This window comes from Catharus ustulatus, chromosome 29, assembly GCF_009819885.2.
Source record: "Catharus ustulatus isolate bCatUst1 chromosome 29, bCatUst1.pri.v2, whole genome shotgun sequence".
Taxonomy (NCBI): Eukaryota; Metazoa; Chordata; class Aves; order Passeriformes; family Turdidae; genus Catharus; species Catharus ustulatus.
Window position 1 is genome coordinate 4,458,978 of NC_046249.1, and position 17,704 is coordinate 4,476,681.

At 60.2% G+C, this 17,704-nt stretch overlaps 1 protein-coding gene across 3 annotated transcripts; it reads right to left on the reverse strand.

Moving 5' to 3' along the window:
* Positions 1 to 229: 229 nt before the first annotated feature.
* On the reverse strand, positions 230 to 16,582 carry MYO1F (myosin IF). 3 transcript variants are annotated; one of them, XR_004420328.2, is made up of 29 exons: positions 16,480 to 16,582; positions 13,051 to 13,188; positions 11,244 to 11,333; positions 10,670 to 10,764; positions 10,080 to 10,167; positions 9,795 to 9,884; positions 9,174 to 9,305; positions 8,883 to 9,017; positions 8,673 to 8,805; positions 8,159 to 8,355; positions 7,993 to 8,073; positions 7,712 to 7,798; positions 7,478 to 7,564; positions 6,979 to 7,146; positions 6,814 to 6,899; positions 6,283 to 6,364; positions 6,074 to 6,180; positions 5,147 to 5,245; positions 4,571 to 4,715; positions 4,363 to 4,477; positions 3,608 to 3,777; positions 3,329 to 3,474; positions 2,915 to 3,061; positions 2,683 to 2,831; positions 2,342 to 2,425; positions 2,049 to 2,250; positions 1,318 to 1,484; positions 921 to 1,241; positions 230 to 826 (listed from the first exon to the last, which is right to left on the reverse strand). XR_004420328.2 is itself a non-coding variant. In XM_033082491.1 (28 exons), the coding sequence occupies exons 1-28, from the start codon at positions 16,480 to 16,482 to the stop codon at positions 1,165 to 1,167; spliced, it is 3,300 nt and encodes a 1,099-aa protein (XP_032938382.1). In that variant the 5' UTR covers positions 16,483 to 16,582; the 3' UTR covers positions 871 to 1,164. The 3 variants fall into 3 exon arrangements, 2 of the variants coding, with proteins under 2 accessions (XP_032938382.1, XP_032938383.1); XM_033082491.1 differs by lacking the exon at positions 230 to 826 and having other exon boundaries at positions 871 to 1,241; XM_033082492.2 differs by lacking the exons at positions 230 to 826; positions 921 to 1,241 and having other exon boundaries at positions 1,386 to 1,484; positions 2,717 to 2,831.
* Positions 16,583 to 17,704: the final 1,122 nt, after the last annotated feature.

Sequence of the window (17,704 nt, forward strand, 5' to 3'; positions counted from 1 at the left end):
AGGGCCGGGCTGTGGGATCAGGCCGGGCTGTGGGATCAGGGAGGGAGGAAGAGGAGGGCCGGGCTGTGGGATCAGGCCGGGCTGTGGGATCAGGGAGGGAGGAAGAGGAGGGCCGGGCTGTGGGATCAGGCCGGGCTCTCTGGGGTCAGGATCAGGGAGGGAGGAAGAGGAGGGCCGGGCTGTGGGATCAGGCCGGGCTGTGGGATCAGGGAAGGAGGAAGAGGAGGGCCGGGCTGAGGGATCAGGCCGGGCTCTCTGGGGTCAGGCTGTCGTCACTTCCTCTGGCACAGGGCCGGCCATGAGCCGGACGTTTGGGCCCTGTTCATGGCTCTCCCGGCTGAAAAGCTGCTGGAGCAGCTGTGGGTGGCACTCAGCCCCAGCAGCACCCCCAGCCCCACTGTCCCCCTGCCCTGGGCTTTGGGGTGTCCCCGGAGCCGGCACGGCCGAGGGTCGCGGTTGCCACCCCAAGCATCGATCCTGGCCCCTCATGGCTGAGACCCCCCTGCCCGCAGCTCCCTGAGCACCGGCAGACAAAGCTGTGACAGCTCCGTGGCCTTTGTCTGAGCGATCCTTGGGGTTTTTCCTGTGGAACCAGGGCACGGTGACAGCAGCCTGGTCCTGTTTTACCGCTGCCCCGGCAGCCCCGGGGCTGTGCTGAGCGATCAGAGTCACAGCGGAGCGTGGAGATGCCTGAGCTGCAGCCCTGGGAGAGCTGGTTTGTGTATTCAGCGTTTTCTGGAGGGTTCATTGTGGGAGGAGCGGGGCTGCCTCTGATCTGTGTCTGCCCACGTCACAGCTTTTGTCACAGCCACAGTGAGAGCTGGCACTAGGGTGAAATACAACCCCCAAACTCAGTATTTGAGTCGGGTGTGCTGAGTCTGGTTATTTACTATAATTATTAACAACGATTCTATTCATACCGCAGAGCAGTATCAGTCCCAGGGTACGAACAAGCAGCCAAGAGCCCGTCCTTGCTGCAGGGCTGCCCCGGCTAAAGGGGCTGCGGGATCCAGCGCTTGGCACTGGCACAGTCCGGGGGCTCCTGAGGAAACGCTCACTCTGTGCCAGCACTGCTGGAAAAACTTCACGGAGCCACCCCTGCTACCTTGGGCGCAGCCTCTGGAAGTGGGGTGGGAAGATGGTGACCTCTTCCTTTCCTCCAGCTCAGATCTTCTGCACGTAATTCCCAGGGAAAAGCCCTTCCTTGCCGTGCAGCCGGCCCTTCCACCAGCCAGAGGCATCTGGGAAGGGGAGAAGAAGTCAGCTGTGGTGCCAGCAGGGCAGGGAGAGGAGCTGGGCAGGGCAGGAGCCTGGTACCTTCCATCAGGACATCAATGACATCCCCCTCATTAAAGCTGAGCTCATCCACGTCCTGCCCGATGTACTGGTAGAGCGCCCGGCACCGCGGCCCCTCCGCCTTGGGCTGGGGCTTGGGGCGCCGGGCCGGGGGCGGCCGCTGGCTCACGCTGCGCCGGCGCTGCATCCTGAGGGGACACAGGGATGGGGTCCACACCGGCAGGGCAGGAGGGATGAGCAGCTCCTCCTGCCCACCCTGCTGCCCCCCACCCATGGGATGCTCTGTGCCTGCAGGTGGATTCTCCCAGTTCAGGGACTGGGGGAACTGGGGCGGGATGACCAGCACCCTCATGCCCACCCTGAGGTATTCTCTGCCTGCAGGTGGATTCTCCCAATGCAGGGACTGGGAGAGCTGGGGCAGGATGAGCTGCTCATCCTGCTGTCTCCCACCAAGGGGATGCTCCAGCTGGGTGCTCCCAGTTCAGGGACTGGGGGAACTGGGGCAGGATGAGCAGAACCCTCCTGCCCACCGTGCTGCCCCACACCAATGGGAAGCTCCATGCCTACAGCTGGGTGCTCCCAGAGCAGGGACTGGGAGGACTGGGATGCACAAGAGCCTGGGAGATGTGTCCTGCCAGCAAAGCCAGGTTGCCCCACTCTGGTCCCCTCCTCAGAGGGGAAAGCATCTCCCACTGCTGGTGGCAGAGGGAGAGGAGGATGGGGCAGGGAGAGGGACGTGGGACAGGACTTACCCAGCCACCCCCTGGTCGGGCACGTTGAGGAAGTCCATGTTGTGCTCGGATGGGGGCTGTGCCTTGTGCTGGTGGCCGGCATTGCGGGGGGGAAGAGCCGCGGCCGGGGGGCCCCGCGTGTGCTTCTGGGGCATCCTGTAGGTGTCCCTCTGGGCCAAGCCATCACCACGGGAGATCTGGGGACCCCCGTTCCTGCAGGCTCCTGGAACACCCCATCCCAGGAGGGTGGATTAAAGGGGGTCATGCCCAGCCTGCACCCCTGGATATCCCCCGCCCTGGTACCCTCTGCTCACCTCTGGGTGCTGGTGGGGCACTTCGGGAGGGTGCTGGACACCTGCTGCCACCTCTGCCCTGTGCTGCCCCCTTCCTTGTGGGCTCTGGGGGGACACAAGCCCCCCGTTAGGTGACAGTCCTCAGAGCCAGTTGTAGGGGCTGTCCCCTCATTTGTACCCTGTTCCCCAAAGGTCCCTGTGCTGCCCCATGACCAGAGCAGAAATGGGTCCTTCCCAGGGGAGACACAAACCCCACAGGGTACACCCAGCTCACCCCAATGCTCCCAGGCCTCCAGCTGTGCCCTGGGACCCCAGCGCTCCTGTGTCCCCCCTCTGCCACCCCCCAGTGCCCTGGCACTCACTGGCATTCCTGGGGAGCCCATCCCCGATGCTGACCGTAAGGGTTTTGCCTCCAGCTTTGAGGGTGGCCACGTCGCCCTGTCCTCTGATGAAGGTGACGTTGCGGGTGCCACCGCCGCCCCAGCCCTCCTTCTTCACCCGAAACTGTAGTCTGGGGGTGAGAGAAGCCATGAGGCTGTGCTCACAGGAAGGACCCTGTCCTGCTTTGTCACCTCTCCTGGCCTCCATCCTTACGTGTCCTTGAAGGAGAGGGGCAGCTTGGAGCGCGTGAGCTCCTCGAAGCGTTTGCACAGGAGGCTGATCAGCTCTGTCTTGAAGATGGACTCCAAGAAATTGTCGGCATGATTCTCGTGGAGGATGAAGAAGTCGTCCTGCCTGGTGCTGGGGGAGCAACCAGGGGTGTCAGCCCCACCAAGGCTGGTGCCAGCTGGGCTGGGGGGACCCTGCTGGGCTTCAGCCAGCCCCAAGGAAATTTGGAGGGAGATTTAGCCGGAAAACTCCCTGGTTTCTGCAAAGCACCCATGGGAGCCTCCTCCTCAGAGCATGGATGAGGGACTGGGGAGCACCAGGGCATGGAGGGGAAGCCCAGCCATGGGGACTCCCCTGCAGAGCCCCTGGTGAGGGACACACCCCTGGTGAGGGACACACCTCAGTGAGACTCCGCTCACCGCCTGCAGCTCCACCTTCTTCTTGAGCACCTCCTTGATCTGCCCCTTCTCAGGCCCCTTCTTCACCTTCTCCCTCCCGATCAGGTAGAAGTACTTGGGAGTGAGGATGAAATCCCGCTTGATGGGCTGGGAAAGGGCAGGAGAAGGGGGTGAGGGGGTTTTGCTGGGGGCACAATCCCCACACACACACACCCCACCCAAGGGAAGCCACCAGGAGCTGCAGCCTGGCCAGTCCCCAGCCCCAGGTGTGTCCTTGTACCTTGAACCTCCGGTCGTATTTGGTGATGGAGTCGGCGAAGTCGATGCGCTCGCGCTTGGCCAGGAACTGGCGCAGCTCCGGCCGCTCCTCCATGCCCAGGTAATCCCCCACGAAATTCCTGTTGATGCTGTTCCTCCGCCGCTCTTTGAAGTTGTAGAGGATGCTGGCAGCTGGGAGGGACCCCAAAGAGGTGCAGGTTGGACATGGCTCTGTGCTGGTAGCTCAGAGCCTCCCAAAGCAGCTGTGGGAGCTGTCACACAGATCATGGCAGCAAGAAGTGGGGCTTGTTTATGCCATGGGAAGGATCCCAGCTGCTTGAGCTTGGCTGGCTTTGAAACCCATTAATTGCCTTCAAAAAACCTCGTGCTGTGAAAGGGAGGGATGGACCCAGCTGTTTTCTGGGTTTTCCTCCTTGATTTTTCCTGCACACTTGGGAGGGTGGGAAAACTCATGATGGGGTCAGGCAGGGACCAGTGGCTTGTCCCATCCTTGTGCCAACACTGACTCCCAGCTACTCCCCTCCATCCCTGTGCAGGCTGTGAAATGCAGAGTGAGACAGCACAAGGATCCCGGGGCTGGAAATAGGAGCAAGAAGTCTCTGCTCTCCTTTCAGAGTGGGAAAAGACTCCCAACAACTCATGGGCTGGTTCCTCCATCACCTAGTCACCATTAGTGCCATGATTAGGAGCCAGGCTGCTGGTCTCACAGCTGGGCTTTCCCAATGAAAGGCACCTGAAAAGTGTCCTTGTCCTTACCCTCCTCTCTCATCTGCTCGTATTTGCGGATGGCGATGTGCCGGCGCCACGCCTTCTGGATCACCCGGGCAAAGCTGTCAAATTTCCTCTCCCTCATCTCCTCGAGCAGGAAGAGCTGGGAGGGACAGGCAGTGCTGAGCCAGGACACCCCAAACCCTCCCCAGTGTCACCCAGCCACAGGCAGTGCCCCCAGGGTCAGGCCACCCACCGACTCGGGGTTCTTGACGAACACCTTGCTCCGGCCCATCTGGTACTGGTCTGGCTCCATGTTCACCGAGTGCAGCAGGTGCTGCACCCCTTGGCGCTCGTCCCCGCGCCACGACGGCCACGTCTCGGGGGTCAGGATGGCATAGCTGTGGGGACAGAGCAGGGTCACAGAATGCCATAATAGTTTGGGTTAGAAGGGACCTTAAATTTCATCTCATTGACACCTTCCACTATCCCAGGTTGCTCCAAGCCCTGTCCAGCCTGGCCTTGGACACTGCCAGGGATCCAGGGGCAGCCACAGCTGCTCTGGGCACCCTCCCAGGGAACAATTCCTTCCCAATATCCCTTCTAACCCTGCCCTCTGGCAGTGGAAGCCGTTTCCTGTGTCCTGTCCCTCCATCCCTTGTCCCAGTCCCTCTCCAGCTCTCTTTATTCCCTGGAAGGTCTCGCTGAAGCCTTCTCCAGCTTGAACACCCCCACCTCTCTTCACCTGTGAGGCTGTGCCAGGGCCTCCCCGCCTTCACAGGGAGGAATTTCCTCCTGAAGAGGTGCTGTGGGTCACAGCTGTGCTGCTCACCGTTGCAGGAACTTGTGGAAGAGGCGGCGGTAGGCGAACCCAGCCCGGCGCACACGGATGTTCTCCTTCAGCCCCAGGTACTCCACCTGGTGCTTCACCCTGGCAGCAGGGGGGACAGTGTGGGATGGATGACAGGGACAGTGTGGGATGGATGACAGGGACAGTGTGGGATGGATGACAGGTTAGGAGGGGACCTAAAGGTGCACCTAAAGAGGACAATGTGTCCCCACACACTCCTTGTGCTCAGAGGGACCAGCCCAGGGCTGCAGTTTTTGGAGGATAGCTGGTCCTGCTCACATCTCTGCTGAAACCCTGAACCCTGAGAGTTTTGAACTTTCTATGCTTTCTAACACTGACCCCCAAAAGAGAATTGCTTTTGACTTGAAGCCTTAGAAAAGGCTTCTAAATTTGAGTTAAAATCACTAGTGTGTAGTTTAAATAGAAATGTGTAATATCACATGGTGAAAGGTTTTAAATTTGAGATTTTAAAATACAGCAGTAAGTATGAGACAAGATGGAAGTTCTTAGGCAGTAGATCTTTCTTCTTCTTCCTTCTTCTTAGTTTTAGGTAGCACTTTTTAAAATTAGATAAAAAATCCTGAAGTGCGGGTCACAAGGGTTTAGTGATTGAGTAAAAAGTATAAATAATATAAATTTTAGTTTTTAATTAAATAGTTAAGCCTTGTGACAAGCAAAATACAGCTCCATTTTCTTGCTTTTAACTTGTTAGCTAAAAGTACTATAAAACTTACTAGACTGTAAATAAAAATTAATAAAAAAACCAAGTCCAAACACAAAAATCCTATCTCTCATGCTTCAGTTCTAACTCTAAGTAAAGGCAGAGGAAAAAAGAAGCCAGCCCCTAATATGTGGTGCCACTAACACCTCTCCATGGGCAGCTCTGGTTCCCTGTGGGCTCCCTGTTACCTGCTCTCCTCCCAGTCCCGGGGTTTCTTGGTCTCGTTGGGTTTGATGCAGCGGATGTAGTGTGGGGTGCACTTCATGAGCGTGTTCACCAGGTCGTTGGCCTGTTTCTGGTGCAAGGATTGACCTCTGTAGCATCAGAGGGGGTGGTGGGAGCACAGCCCCTGCCACTCCCCAGAGGCAGCTGCTGCTCTGCAGCCCATGGGACACACCTTGATTTTGGAGCCCGCGGTGGTCGGTCGTCCCTTTTTGTCAGAATCAAGTTTTTCTGGGAAAAGCATCCGGATGAAACCGCTGGAAGGGAGGTGACAGTCCCCAGCTGAGAGCTGCCAGGCTCCCCAGGCTCAGCACGGCCTGGGCTGAGGCCAGCTCCAGCTCTGCCTTCTGCCACTGGGAAATCCTCTGCTGTGGGGCTGAGACCCTCCTCCCTCAGCACCCCCGGCAGGGGCAGGAGCAGGAACAGGGGCAGGGACAGGGATAGGGGCAGGAGCAAGAGCAGGAGCAGGAGCAGGGACAGGAGCAGTAGCAGGAGCAGGAGCAGGAGCAGGAGCAGGAGCAGAGCTGGTGGATGATCCCGCTCTGCCCAGCCCTGCAGCCTGGGATGCCCCCAGTGCCCATGGGGCAGGACTGAGCACCCCAAGCTGTGATGCCCACAAAAGCAGGACCAGCCTTTACGATCTGGATGTTGAGGACTCTGCCCTTTTCCCAGCCTGTTTGGGGTGTCCCAGGTGCCCAGCACTCACTATTCACTGCTCTGCATGAGCTCGATCAGGTCGGTGAACAGCACGTCGCGGTTGCGCTCGCAGAAGCCATTCACGTCATAGGACACCTGGGGACAGGAGGGGACCTCAGCTGCGATGGGTGGGGCTGTGGGGTGCAGGGGGTGGGTTTTGGGGTGCCCTACCCACCTTGCCAGCGTAGTGGTGGATGACAAAACCCGAGTTCCAGCTGTTGAAGTGCTCGTGGGTGCCCACGGCCGCCTGCAGCTTCTGCAGCAGGGTCTGGTCAGCGCCCTCACCCGTGGCGTGCATGGTGGCACACACATCATCCAGGACACTCATGATGCCAGGGGGGTTCTGGGACAGGGAGAGAGAAGCCATGGGTGGGGCAGGGCCCAGTCCTGCACTTGGGCACAGCTGCTTCATGCTGAGCCACAGCTTAGAGCTGGTGCCCTCCCACGGGTGCTGGAAGTGTCCAAGGCCAGGCTGGACGGGGCTTGGAGCACCCTGGGACATTGGCAGGGAGTGGGACAAGATGATTCTTAAGGTTCCTGCTAACCCAAACCAGTCTGGGATTCTCTGCTGCTTGGCAGGACCAGCTTTTGCCACCTGAACAACTCACCCAGCCCCTGTCCCTGGGTGCCTCTGCTCCCCAAAAAGCCTCCTCAGCAGAGGGGACCCCACTCACCAGCTTGTTCTCTATCAGGTCACACACCACCTTGTTGTTGAAGTACTGGATCTGTGTCCACTTGATCCCCTCCTGCACATATTCCTCCTGGGCAAGCACAGGGAGAGCTGGGTGGGTCCTGAGCCCCCAGGATGTGCTGCAGACTCCCTGCTCCAGCTGTGGTGCCAGGAGGAGGGAGGTGCAGGAATTGGGGTGCTGGTACAGCCCCCCACCCCCCAGCCCAGCCCCCCATACCTGCTCTGCTTTCAGGGTCAGCTCAATGAAGATCTGCTGCAGCTTCTCATTCACAAAGTTAATGCAGAATTGCTCAAAGCCATTTTTCTGCATGAAAGATGGAAGAGAAAATGGTGCTGTGTTGTCTTCTGCTCCTCTGGCTCATGGGGGAGACCCCAACCAGCAGCGCTTGGGTGCTGTTCCAGGGATCCTTCTCAGGGCCATCTGATGCAGGTGTTGTCCTGGCTGTGGGAGCAGGAAGGACATTCCCAGCCAGGCTCCTAGAGCACAGCCACACACACCTGGAATATCTCAAAGCCGTAGATGTCCAGCACACCAACACTGTACTCCTCATACGGCTTCTGCATGGCCCGGTTGATGGACTGTGGGGCAGAGGGGACAAGGTGGGTGCAGGGCAGTGGGGTTGGCAGTCTCCTGGACCAGGGGGTGCCATCCCCTCTCACACACCTCCACCAGGAAGTCGAAGACACGGGCGTAGAGCCCCTTGGCCAGGGCGTCGCGGGTGTAGGCCGCCTGCTCCACGTTGAGGGTGACGGTGATGGACTCGGAGCGGCCGCCCCACTTGCTGTCCATTTTCCTGCTGGTGACCTTCTCGTTGAGGCGCTCCTGGTCGACCCCCAGCAGGTAGGCAGGGAAGGCCAGGGCTGGGCAGAGTGGGGCTGGTCAGGGCTGTGTCCTCCCCACCTGGCTCCGGCCGTGGTTGAAACCCTCAGCCCCACCCAAGTGTGAAGGACAGCAGTGGGACAATGACTGGGGACATGGGATGGGTCCTTCCGCTCCCAAAGTTACACCTGGCATCTGTCCCCTGGCTAACCAAGCTCTGGCTGAGCCATTTGCTTGCCGCCTCAGTGTCCCCATGTCTAACCTGGGGAAAGTGCTGGTGCTGCTTCCCTTTGCCACTCCTTCCCAAGGATCCCTGTGGCTGTCCCCACCTGTCCCCCAGAGCCACTTGGCTACTCACAGTCAGTGTTCTCCACCCGGGCGTAGTTGCCCTCCTCCCTGAAGCTGATGTTGCCCAGGTGCAGGATCCCTGCCACGATCTGCAGCACCAGCTGCTGGTCCTCGCCGCGGATGCCGATGACCTGCATGGCATTCTGGAGGTGCACAGACCCCGTGAGCCCCCACCCAGCCCCAGAGCTTCTGGGGACTCCCCTCCCTCCCAGGCACTCACCATGGTCTCGTGGAAGTCGCTGCGGTCATCTGTGCCCTCCACCTGGTAGGTGTCTGTCTGGTTCAGGTAGTAGTAATAATCTGGGCTCATGATGCCCAAATTCTGCCGCTGCTCTTGGGATGCCCCTTGGATGAGCTGGGAGGGGACAGGGGGGCTGTGGTGACCCAGCTCTGGTTCCCCCTGCAGCCTGGTGGCTCCAGGGCCATCCCCATGCCTGGGAGGGGACAGGGGGCTGTGGTGACCCAGCTCTGGTCCCCCCTGCAGCCTGGTGGCCCCAGGCCACCCCCATACCTGGTAGTAGATGTGGAAGTTCCGCTCGCACTCGTTCTGGCTCACCACGCGCGACTTCTCCAGCAGGAAGTTGGAGATCTTGCCCCCGTCGGGTTCTCCACCCCGGCTGAACTGGATCTCAAAGTATTTTCCCTGCTCCAGCACAGATCCCACTCAGAGCTGTGGTCCTGCCTCAGGGGATTCCTCATTTCCCCCCAACTCCTTCCCCACCACATGAGGAGCTTTGCTGGGGTGTCCAACCCCTGGCTGAAGATTTCATGGTTTATGTGGAGACCTCATCACTCCCTGAACTGCCCAAAAGGATGTTAGAGCCAAGTGGGGTTGGTCTCTTCTCCCAGGTAATAGGCAACAGGACAGAGGCAATGGCCTCAAATTGCACCAGGGGAGATTTAGATATCAGGAAAAATTCCTCCACTGAAAGGGTGGTGAGGCACTGGAACAGACTGTGGTGGAGTCAATCCCTGGAGGGATTTAAAAGCTGTGTGGGTGTGGCACCTGGCCCAGTGGTGGCCTTGGCAGTGTTGGGGAATGGCTGGGCTCGATCTCAAAGGTCACCTTTCCAACCCAGCTGTTCAAGGGCTCTGCTGCAGCCCTGACCCCCCACACTGCCCAGGGACTCACGAAGCGGCTGGAATTGTTGTTCCGGACAGTTTTGGCATTTCCAAAGGCCTCCAGCAGCGGGTTGGACTGCAGGATGATGTCCTTCACGTGCTGGGGACACAGGAGGGGAGGGCTCAACACAGCTGTGTCCCACTCCAGGCCTGGGGACAGAGCTGAGGCTTTGTGTGTCCCAAGCCCTGGAGTGGCTGCTCCATGTGTCACCATCAGCCAGGGGGGTTGGGGCTGGGGTGGTGGGGATCAGCTGGGAGGTGAAATGATGAGTGACAGGGGGGACAACAGACCTACCTGGACTTTCTCCCCACCCCCAGACACTTTGGAGATGTAGCCCATGATGTATTTTGCTGCCACCGTTTTCCCAGCTCCGCTTTCCCCGCTGTGCAAACGGCAAAGCAGAAGAGATGTGAAATGGCCCCACCAGAGCCACCCGTCCTGGGGCCTTTGAGGTGGGTCCTGGAGCTGGACCAGGGGATGACAGTGAGTTCTGGGGACTGTGGCCACCCCCTTGGATGGAGCTGCCCAGAGGTATCAGTGTGAACAGAGTATGGCTCAGTGAGGAGCTGCTCCACGAGACATTAAATCTGTTGTCACTGGATTAGAAGTGGAGGAGGGGGACTTGGAAGCCTCAGGGGGAAGTCTCCAGCCTTGCCCCACATCCTGAGCATTTCCCTTGCGACACTGCCCCGGACAGCTGCATTGCACAAGGCTCTGTCCCTGCCTGGGACGCCCCTGCTCACAGCCTTGCCTTCCAGACACCCAGAGCCCAGGAGCCAACTCTTCAGTTGAAGAAAAAACCCCTGGCTGGGGAGAAGGGGTGGTGAGGACAGATGTCCCCAGAGGCAGTGACACCCCAGCTGTGCCCCGGTGTCCCCCAGTACCTGATGATGACACACTGGTTCTCCCCGTCGATCAGCATGTTCCGGTACATGTTGTCAGTCAGGGCGTAGATGTGGGGGGGATTTTCATACTGGGCCTAACCAGGGGACAAGGACAGAGGGGCTGAGCACAGGGCAGCCCCCAGCTCCCCTCCCCAAATCCTCTTAGCTGCCCACAGGAGAGCCAGCCTCCTCTCACTGACCCTAAACAAGGGACAAGGACAGCAGTGCTGGGCACAGGGCAACCCCCAGCTCCCAAATCCCCCTCACTCTGCCCAGGTGGGAATCAGCCTCTCCCCACAAACACCAGCTCATCAGCAGCAGCTCTGGTGTTTTCTGCTCTCCCCTCTCTCCTCCTTGGGAGGCTCGCTGGGGCAGAGCCACTTCAGCTGCATTTTACCATCTTTGGGTTTCTTCAGCGTGCATTTCTGAGCTGAATTCCCCAGGAATGCGGATTTGCTGCAGGGTCTCTCGTTGGGAGCACTGACCCCTGCAGCAGCCAAGGGGCTGTGGAGGATGGGGACCCTCAGGGGGTTTGCACAGAATGAAGCCCAGGCTGGCCCCGGGGCAGCCTCACCGCGCCCTGGTACAGCTCGATCTCGCGGTCGGTGAAATACGGCATCTGCTTGAAGGGGTTCACGGAGATCAGCACGGGCCCGATGTAGGTCTGGGCAGCAGGTCAAGGGCCACGTGTCCCTTCCCATGTCCCCATTCCCAGTGCCCAACCCCTCCCCGGAGGCTGGAAGGTGGTGATGGGGTCCCTGCCACGTCCTGGGAGCTGCAGCAGGAATGGCACGAGGGTTTCCAGCTTGGCACGGGCAGAGCTGCTCTGTGACTTGGGCCCCGAGTGTCCCCTGCAGCGTGCTGGGTGCAGGAGCATCCCCTCAAATCCCTGCTCTGAAAATCGGCTCCAAAAGCTTCTCCAGCATCCCTGGAATCCACCCTCAGCTCACGCTCCATTTGCAGCTTTTCCAGCAGGAGCCCATTCTGATTTTACATCCAGGGAAACTGAGGCACAAAGAGGAGAGGAATCGCGGCTCCTGCCTTTCCCTGCCCACCAGCCATTCATTTCCCCGAGTCACTCGGTGCGGGCAGGGCCATGGAAAAGCAGCAAACTGCACCTGGAAATGCGGGATGGGGAGGAGCAGTGCAGGTGGGGTTATCCCAAACCTTTGATATCCTCTTTGTGTCCCACCTGCCAGCGGGACCTGCGGGGGGAGAGAGGCCAAAGGGCAGCAAGAGGGAGCTTTTCTGGGAAATGCAGAAGCTTGGGATGTTGAGTCATGACTGGACAGAGCCCTGCGTGCAGCAGCACAGGAAAAAAAGGAAGAGAGAGGTGGCGTGGGGTGTTTCTCCCTTCAAAACAACAAAGCAAAAAACCCAAAAAAGCCAGCCCCAAACGCATGTAAAGCCCCAGGGCTGTGGGGGGAGGTGGCTGAGCCACAGCCGGGACATGGCCTTGTAAGGACAGGGCCACATCTCCGGGGGAAATGCAGCGGTGTGGGCAGCACCTCTGCCACCCCTGAGCCCTCCCCCTGTGTGCCCCTCGGGGCTCTGCTCCCTGTCCCCAGCAGGGACAGCCACCCCCGCCCCGGGAGCAGGGACCAAGCTGGCCATGTCCCCAGGCAGGTGTGGGGTGAGCAAGGGCTTGGGGACACGTCCCTGTCCTCCCCCAGAGCTGTGGTGCCCAGCAGTGCCAGCTCCAGGATGGCAGCAGGGAATGGAGCAACTCTGTGTCCCCTGTCCTGGGATGGTGTCCCCTGTGCTGGGATGGTGTCCCCTGCGCTGGGATGGTGTCCCCTGTGTCCTGGGATGGTGTCCCCTGTGTCCTGGGATGGTGTCCCCTGTGCTGGGATGGTGTCCCCTGCTCTGGGATGGTGTCCCCTGTGTCCTGGCACTGCTGGGGGCGAGGGGTGGCACAGACTTGCAGGGATGCTCCCGCTCCATCTGGGGTTTGTTTTAATTTGTGGGGGGTTCAGAGCAGCCAGGACATGCTGTGGGCATGGCAGGGGGTGGGTGACACCAACAGGGGACAGTGGTCACTGCTGCCACCCCGGTGACAGGAACAGGGGGAGGTGAGCGGTTGGGGCTTTGCTCGGGGCTTTGCTCGGGGCTTTGCTCGGGGCTTTGCTCGGGGCTTTGCGGCTACACAGGAAGGACCAAGGCGGGTCCTGCAGCACGGCAGGACAGGAGCTTTGGTTGTTGTGTCTCTGCCAAGTGCAGCTCAGCTCGGGGGTGGCACAGCCGGTCCCAAACCTGTCCCCGCAGGGCACAGGACACGCCGCAAGCGCTGGGGCAGCTCCAGTTTGTCCCGTGCCCTGGCAGAGCCTTAGAGCCCATCCCTGCTCTCCCTGTGCCTGTCCCCGCTGCCTGGAGAAGGATACAAAGATGAAGTCGTCCATAAATCGCTTCTTGAGGTTCTCCACGATGGCATCCTCCGAGATTTTGGACAGCAGCACCATGTCGTCCACGCCGCTCTGCTTGACATTGTGGCTCTGCCAGTGGAAGCGCTCCTTGCTGCCCTGGGGGGACACAGCGACTGTGCCAAGGCCACCTCCTGCCACCAGGGCTGGCTGTGACCCCCTGAGCTTTGGGACCGGTCCCGGCTCAGCTGTCACTCCAAACCAGACACCTCGTGGTGCAAAGGGAGAGGTTTGGCCGGGCTGGGAACTCGCAGAGCTCTAAGCTCGGTGCACCGGGGCTTGTCCCAACCCTCTGCATCCCTCCTGACATCCTGGCACTGCAGAGGAGCGGACAGGACCTGCCCAGCCCCCTGCCCCTCACCCGGGCTAATGAAGCACTAACGAAGCAGTTGATGATTATGAGCCAGAGAACTGCAGGGGAGGGTGGTGGTGGCATCCTCCACACCCCGACATCCTCCTTGCACCACCGTGCCCCTGTTCCCCTTCCTCCTGCCAGGGAGGGGCCAGCACCCTCCGAGTGTCCCCAGCTCACCCAGCTCTGTCCCTGGGGGCAGCAGAGCTGGGCTGTGATTTCAGCCCTTGTGGGGTAAACACAGCCCTGGGTTGGGAGGGGGATTTCATGGTGCAAAACCCACCCACAGCCTCTCCTGGCCCTCGTGTCCCCACAAACAGGCTGGCACTGCTGTGGTGTCCCCACAAACAGGCTGGCACTGCTGTGGTGTCCGTGTGGCCCTGGCACGGTGCCCAGGAGGGGACGCCCCATCTGGGTCAGTCTGTGCCCCCCCTTTCCCCATCCCCACGCTTCCTCTTTCACCCCCCATGCTCCTGTCACCGATTTCACTTCTCCCCCATCAGCCCTGGCCTCTTACTCTTTCCATTTCCCTTTTCTTCTTCTCTTCCCCTTTTGCTTGATTTCCCTGCAGGCTCTCAAGATCTCAGGGCTCTGGATCCCGACACCTTTGCAGGCTCCTGGCAGCCTCTGATTTTCACTGGGTGTCCCCAGCCCCCCACAGCCACCCTGGGGTGACAGTCACAACCTGGCTCTATCATGTGCTGCTCCCCTGCTCACCTCCCTCCTCACTGCATCCCCTGTGCCCCCTCTCCAAACCCCAAATGCAAGTCAAACCCACAGAGCTGCTGAAGGGGCTGTGTTGTCCCAACACCTTTTTTTGGGTCAGCTCAGGGGGCTCAGAGGGTCCAGGGCTGCTCACACGGCCTGAAGTCACCCAGGGAGCTCCTCCTCTTCCTCCTGGGCCTTTTTCTGGCCTTCCTCCTAATATCCCCTAGGAAATCCAGCTGGACAAACCCAGGGGGGCTCAGCCATCCTCTCCAGGTCTCTGTGGTGTCACCCAGGGTCCCCAGGAGCTGCCCAGCTTCACCCCACCCTGGCCCAAACCCTGGGCTTCAGGAGAAGAGAGGGAAAAGCCCATGGGCAGCCAAACACCTCTGTGCCCTGCCCCCATCCCCCCACACCTGCTGGCACAGGCACCCTGAGCTGCTGATCGAGGCCAAATGAAGGCAAAGGAGCATTTCCTGCACTGAGAGCTCATTGAGCTGACACCCAGAGATTCTCCTTCAGCCACACCACTGCTCTGAGCTGTCACTGAGTGTGTCTTCACCTCCTCTTCCCCTGGGCCAGCTCAGGGGCTTTCCTGGCTCTGCTGGGGCACCTGGTGCAGCCCAGCTGTGAGGAAAACACCAGCTCACAGGTGGGGAATGAAGGGTTTGTCCTGGGGACCTGCAGAGCTCTGGGTGTTCCTGCCTGGCTTCCCTGAGCGTGTCAGGGGGGTTGCAGGGTCTGGGCTCACTAAAACATCAGGTAAAACCTGAGTAAAATCAGGCTGAAGAAGAATTGGGATCTTTAAAGCCCTGGTATTGCCCAGAGAGCTCCCATGGGGTGGGGCTGCAGGTGACATCCCTGTGGGCAGTGGGAGCACAAGTTCATTTGCTTCCAGAGGTTTGGGGCAGCACTTTCCTGTCCCCTGCTCTGTCCAGTCTGCTCTGTCCAGTCCCCTCCTGTGCCCCAGGCCAGAGCTGCCCCGGGAAGGGCTCCTGGACCAAGCCATTCCATCCTCATACCAAGCAAGGAGAAGCTTTTGTCCCCCCTCCACCTTGCAGGTGCCCTTTGCAGCCCCTGTGCATGAGGGACTTTGCTCCAAAGGTGGCAGGTGACACATGAGGAGCCCCTCAGCATCCCCAGCTGTGGGACTGTCCCCACCCCTGTGCCAGGATGCTCCTGGCACTCAGATAGGATCTCTGGGCGGGGAGGGGAGCAGCCCTGTGGCAGCACATCCAAAACATCGTGTTTTCTTCAAAGTTGTGGTCTAAACCACAAAATAACTCTGCAGCATCGAGCAAGGAGCGGATGCAGCCCAAGGTGGCACCTTCAGAGTCGAGATAAGCTAAGCCCAGAAGCATCAACATCTTAAAAACCACCGGAAGCCTGGAGAGCAGCAGCAGCTTTGTCACATCACTGCCACAGCCAGGCACAAGCAGGGTTTGGGGACAGGGCTGGCCCTGGGGCTGGGCCTGGCAGGGCCCAGGGTTGTGGCTGTAAAGTCCTTTGGTCCTCCAGGAAGCCACAGAGCAGCTTCAGGTGGTGAGGAGGGGACAGTGTGTCTTTGGGGACAGCATCTGAGCAGCCCTTGGGAGGTGACAGCCACAAGCGTGGGTGGAAGAAGGTTCAGTTTTAGCCTGGCCACTGTCCCCTTCCTGTCTGGGTGCAAACAGCTGGGGACAGCATCACCCCAAGGGGCACAGGAAGCAGAGCTGGGAGCTGACAGCCCCTTACCCCATGTCTGAGCATCTTCCTAATTTGGAGAGCTTTCATCTTCCTCTTCTGCCTCCAGAACAGCTCCCAGAAGCGGCTGCTGCCCTCCCTGCAGCCCCACATCCTCCCTGCAGCCCCATCCCCTGCAAGGTCTGACCTGGGGACAGCACCCGAGGGTCCCTCCTGGCCTGGGGCACCTGGCTGCCACCCCTGCCCCACCAGCACCACCAGCACCAGCAGTGCTGACAGCAGAAGCACCACTGGGAACCACTGGGAACAGCAATTTGTCCTGTGGGTACCACAGCAGAGACAGCAAAACCCAAATCTCCCTGTGCCAGCACAGCCCCATCCCCTGGTGGTCCCCACCCTGTCCTGGGGGACACCAGCACCGCACACCCACCCCAGAGCCTCACCCAGCGCTGTCCCCAGCTGGGGAACACTGTCCCCTCTCCAGCAGGGACATGGGCAGGGCCCTGGCAGGCAGAGACCGGGCTGGGTGCAGCAGAGGGCAGGGCTGAGGCACCCCGAGGTGACCCTGGGGTGGCAGGGATAGGAGGTGACAGCCGGGGGGGCCGAGGGGAGCAGGGTGGGGTCCCCAGGAGGGCCGTGCTGGCACTCACCATGATGTCCCTGTGTCCCTGCCAGGCCGGGCTCCTCGGGGCTGCTGTCACCGCCGGCCCGGGGCCATCCCGGAGCACTCGGCTTTTGCCTTTCTGATGTGAGAACGACTGTGACGAGTTTTCTTTCCCTCCCACCACTTCCTCATTTTACACCCATGGGGGTGGGGATGACAAGGACGGCTTTGCTGCCAGGGGACCTTGAGGTGGCCCTGCCCAGGGTGTCCCACCTCAGCTGCTGCTGGTGGCACTGGGCTGGGCAGAGCCTGGCAGGGATGCTCAGAGCCTCGGTGACCTCTGCCCTCACCCAGAGGGGACAGCTGGATGTCACCTGCCCAGAAGCCACCTGTCAGGCAGTGCTTGGAGGTGGTTTTAGGAGCAAGATGCTTTTGGCTGCTGGTTTGTTGTTTTGTTTTGGTTTTTTTCCCCCCCAGGTTTTTAAATAAAAGAGGCTCCACTTGAGGTGCAGAGAAAAGAGGAGTTGCTGCAGGAGGCTGAGGCCTGGGAGAGCTCCTGGCCACCCTGTCCCCACTTCCCCTGCAGAGTTACAGAATGTTTTGGGTGAGAAGGGACATCAAAGCTCATCCAGTGCCACCCTGTGCCATGGCAGGGACACCTTCCACTGTCCCAGGCTGCTCCAAGCCCCATCCAGCCTGGCCTGGGACACTGCCAGGGATCCAGGGGCAGCCACAGCTGCTCTGGGCACCCTGTGCCAGGGCCTGCCCACCCTCCCAGGGAACAATTCCTGCCCAATATCCCATCCAGCCCTGCCCTCTGGCAGTGGAAGCCATTCCCTGTGTCCTGTCCCTCCATCCCTTGTCCCCAGTCCCTCTCCAGCTCTCCTGGAGCCCCTTCAGGCCCTGCAAGGGGCTCTCAGCTCTCCCTGGAGCCTTCTCTTCTCCAGGTGAGCATCCCCAGCTCTCCCAGGCTGTCCCCAGAGCAGAGGGGCTCCAGCCCTTGCAGCATCTCCGTGGCCTCCTCTGGCCTGGCTCCAGCAGCTCCACGTCCTCCTGCTGCTGTTCCCAAGGGCTGGGGGCAGCTCTGCAGGTGGGGTCTCACCTGAGTGGGGCAGAATCCCCCCCTCCCCTGCTGGCCCAGCCCAGCATCATCAACATGGGGGGGTCTCTGCCATGGGGGGAAATTGTTCCTCCATGTCCTAAAGGAGCTCTGGGTGAATCCCCACCCCTCCAAACTGCTCTGCTCCCCAGGGAAAACCCTCCCCTGCTTC

What these genes read in the sequence shown, in the direction of transcription:
- MYO1F (XM_033082491.1), bottom strand. An exon ending in ACAACAATTCCAGCCGCTTC is followed by an intron (nt 9,306 to 9,794) that starts GTGAGTCCCTGG and finishes GTGCTGGAGCAG; the next exon opens with GGAAAATACTTTGAGATCCA. An exon ending in TTCCACAAGTTCCTGCAACG is followed by an intron (nt 4,716 to 5,146) that starts GTGAGCAGCACA and finishes CTGTCCCCACAG; the next exon opens with CTATGCCATCCTGACCCCCG.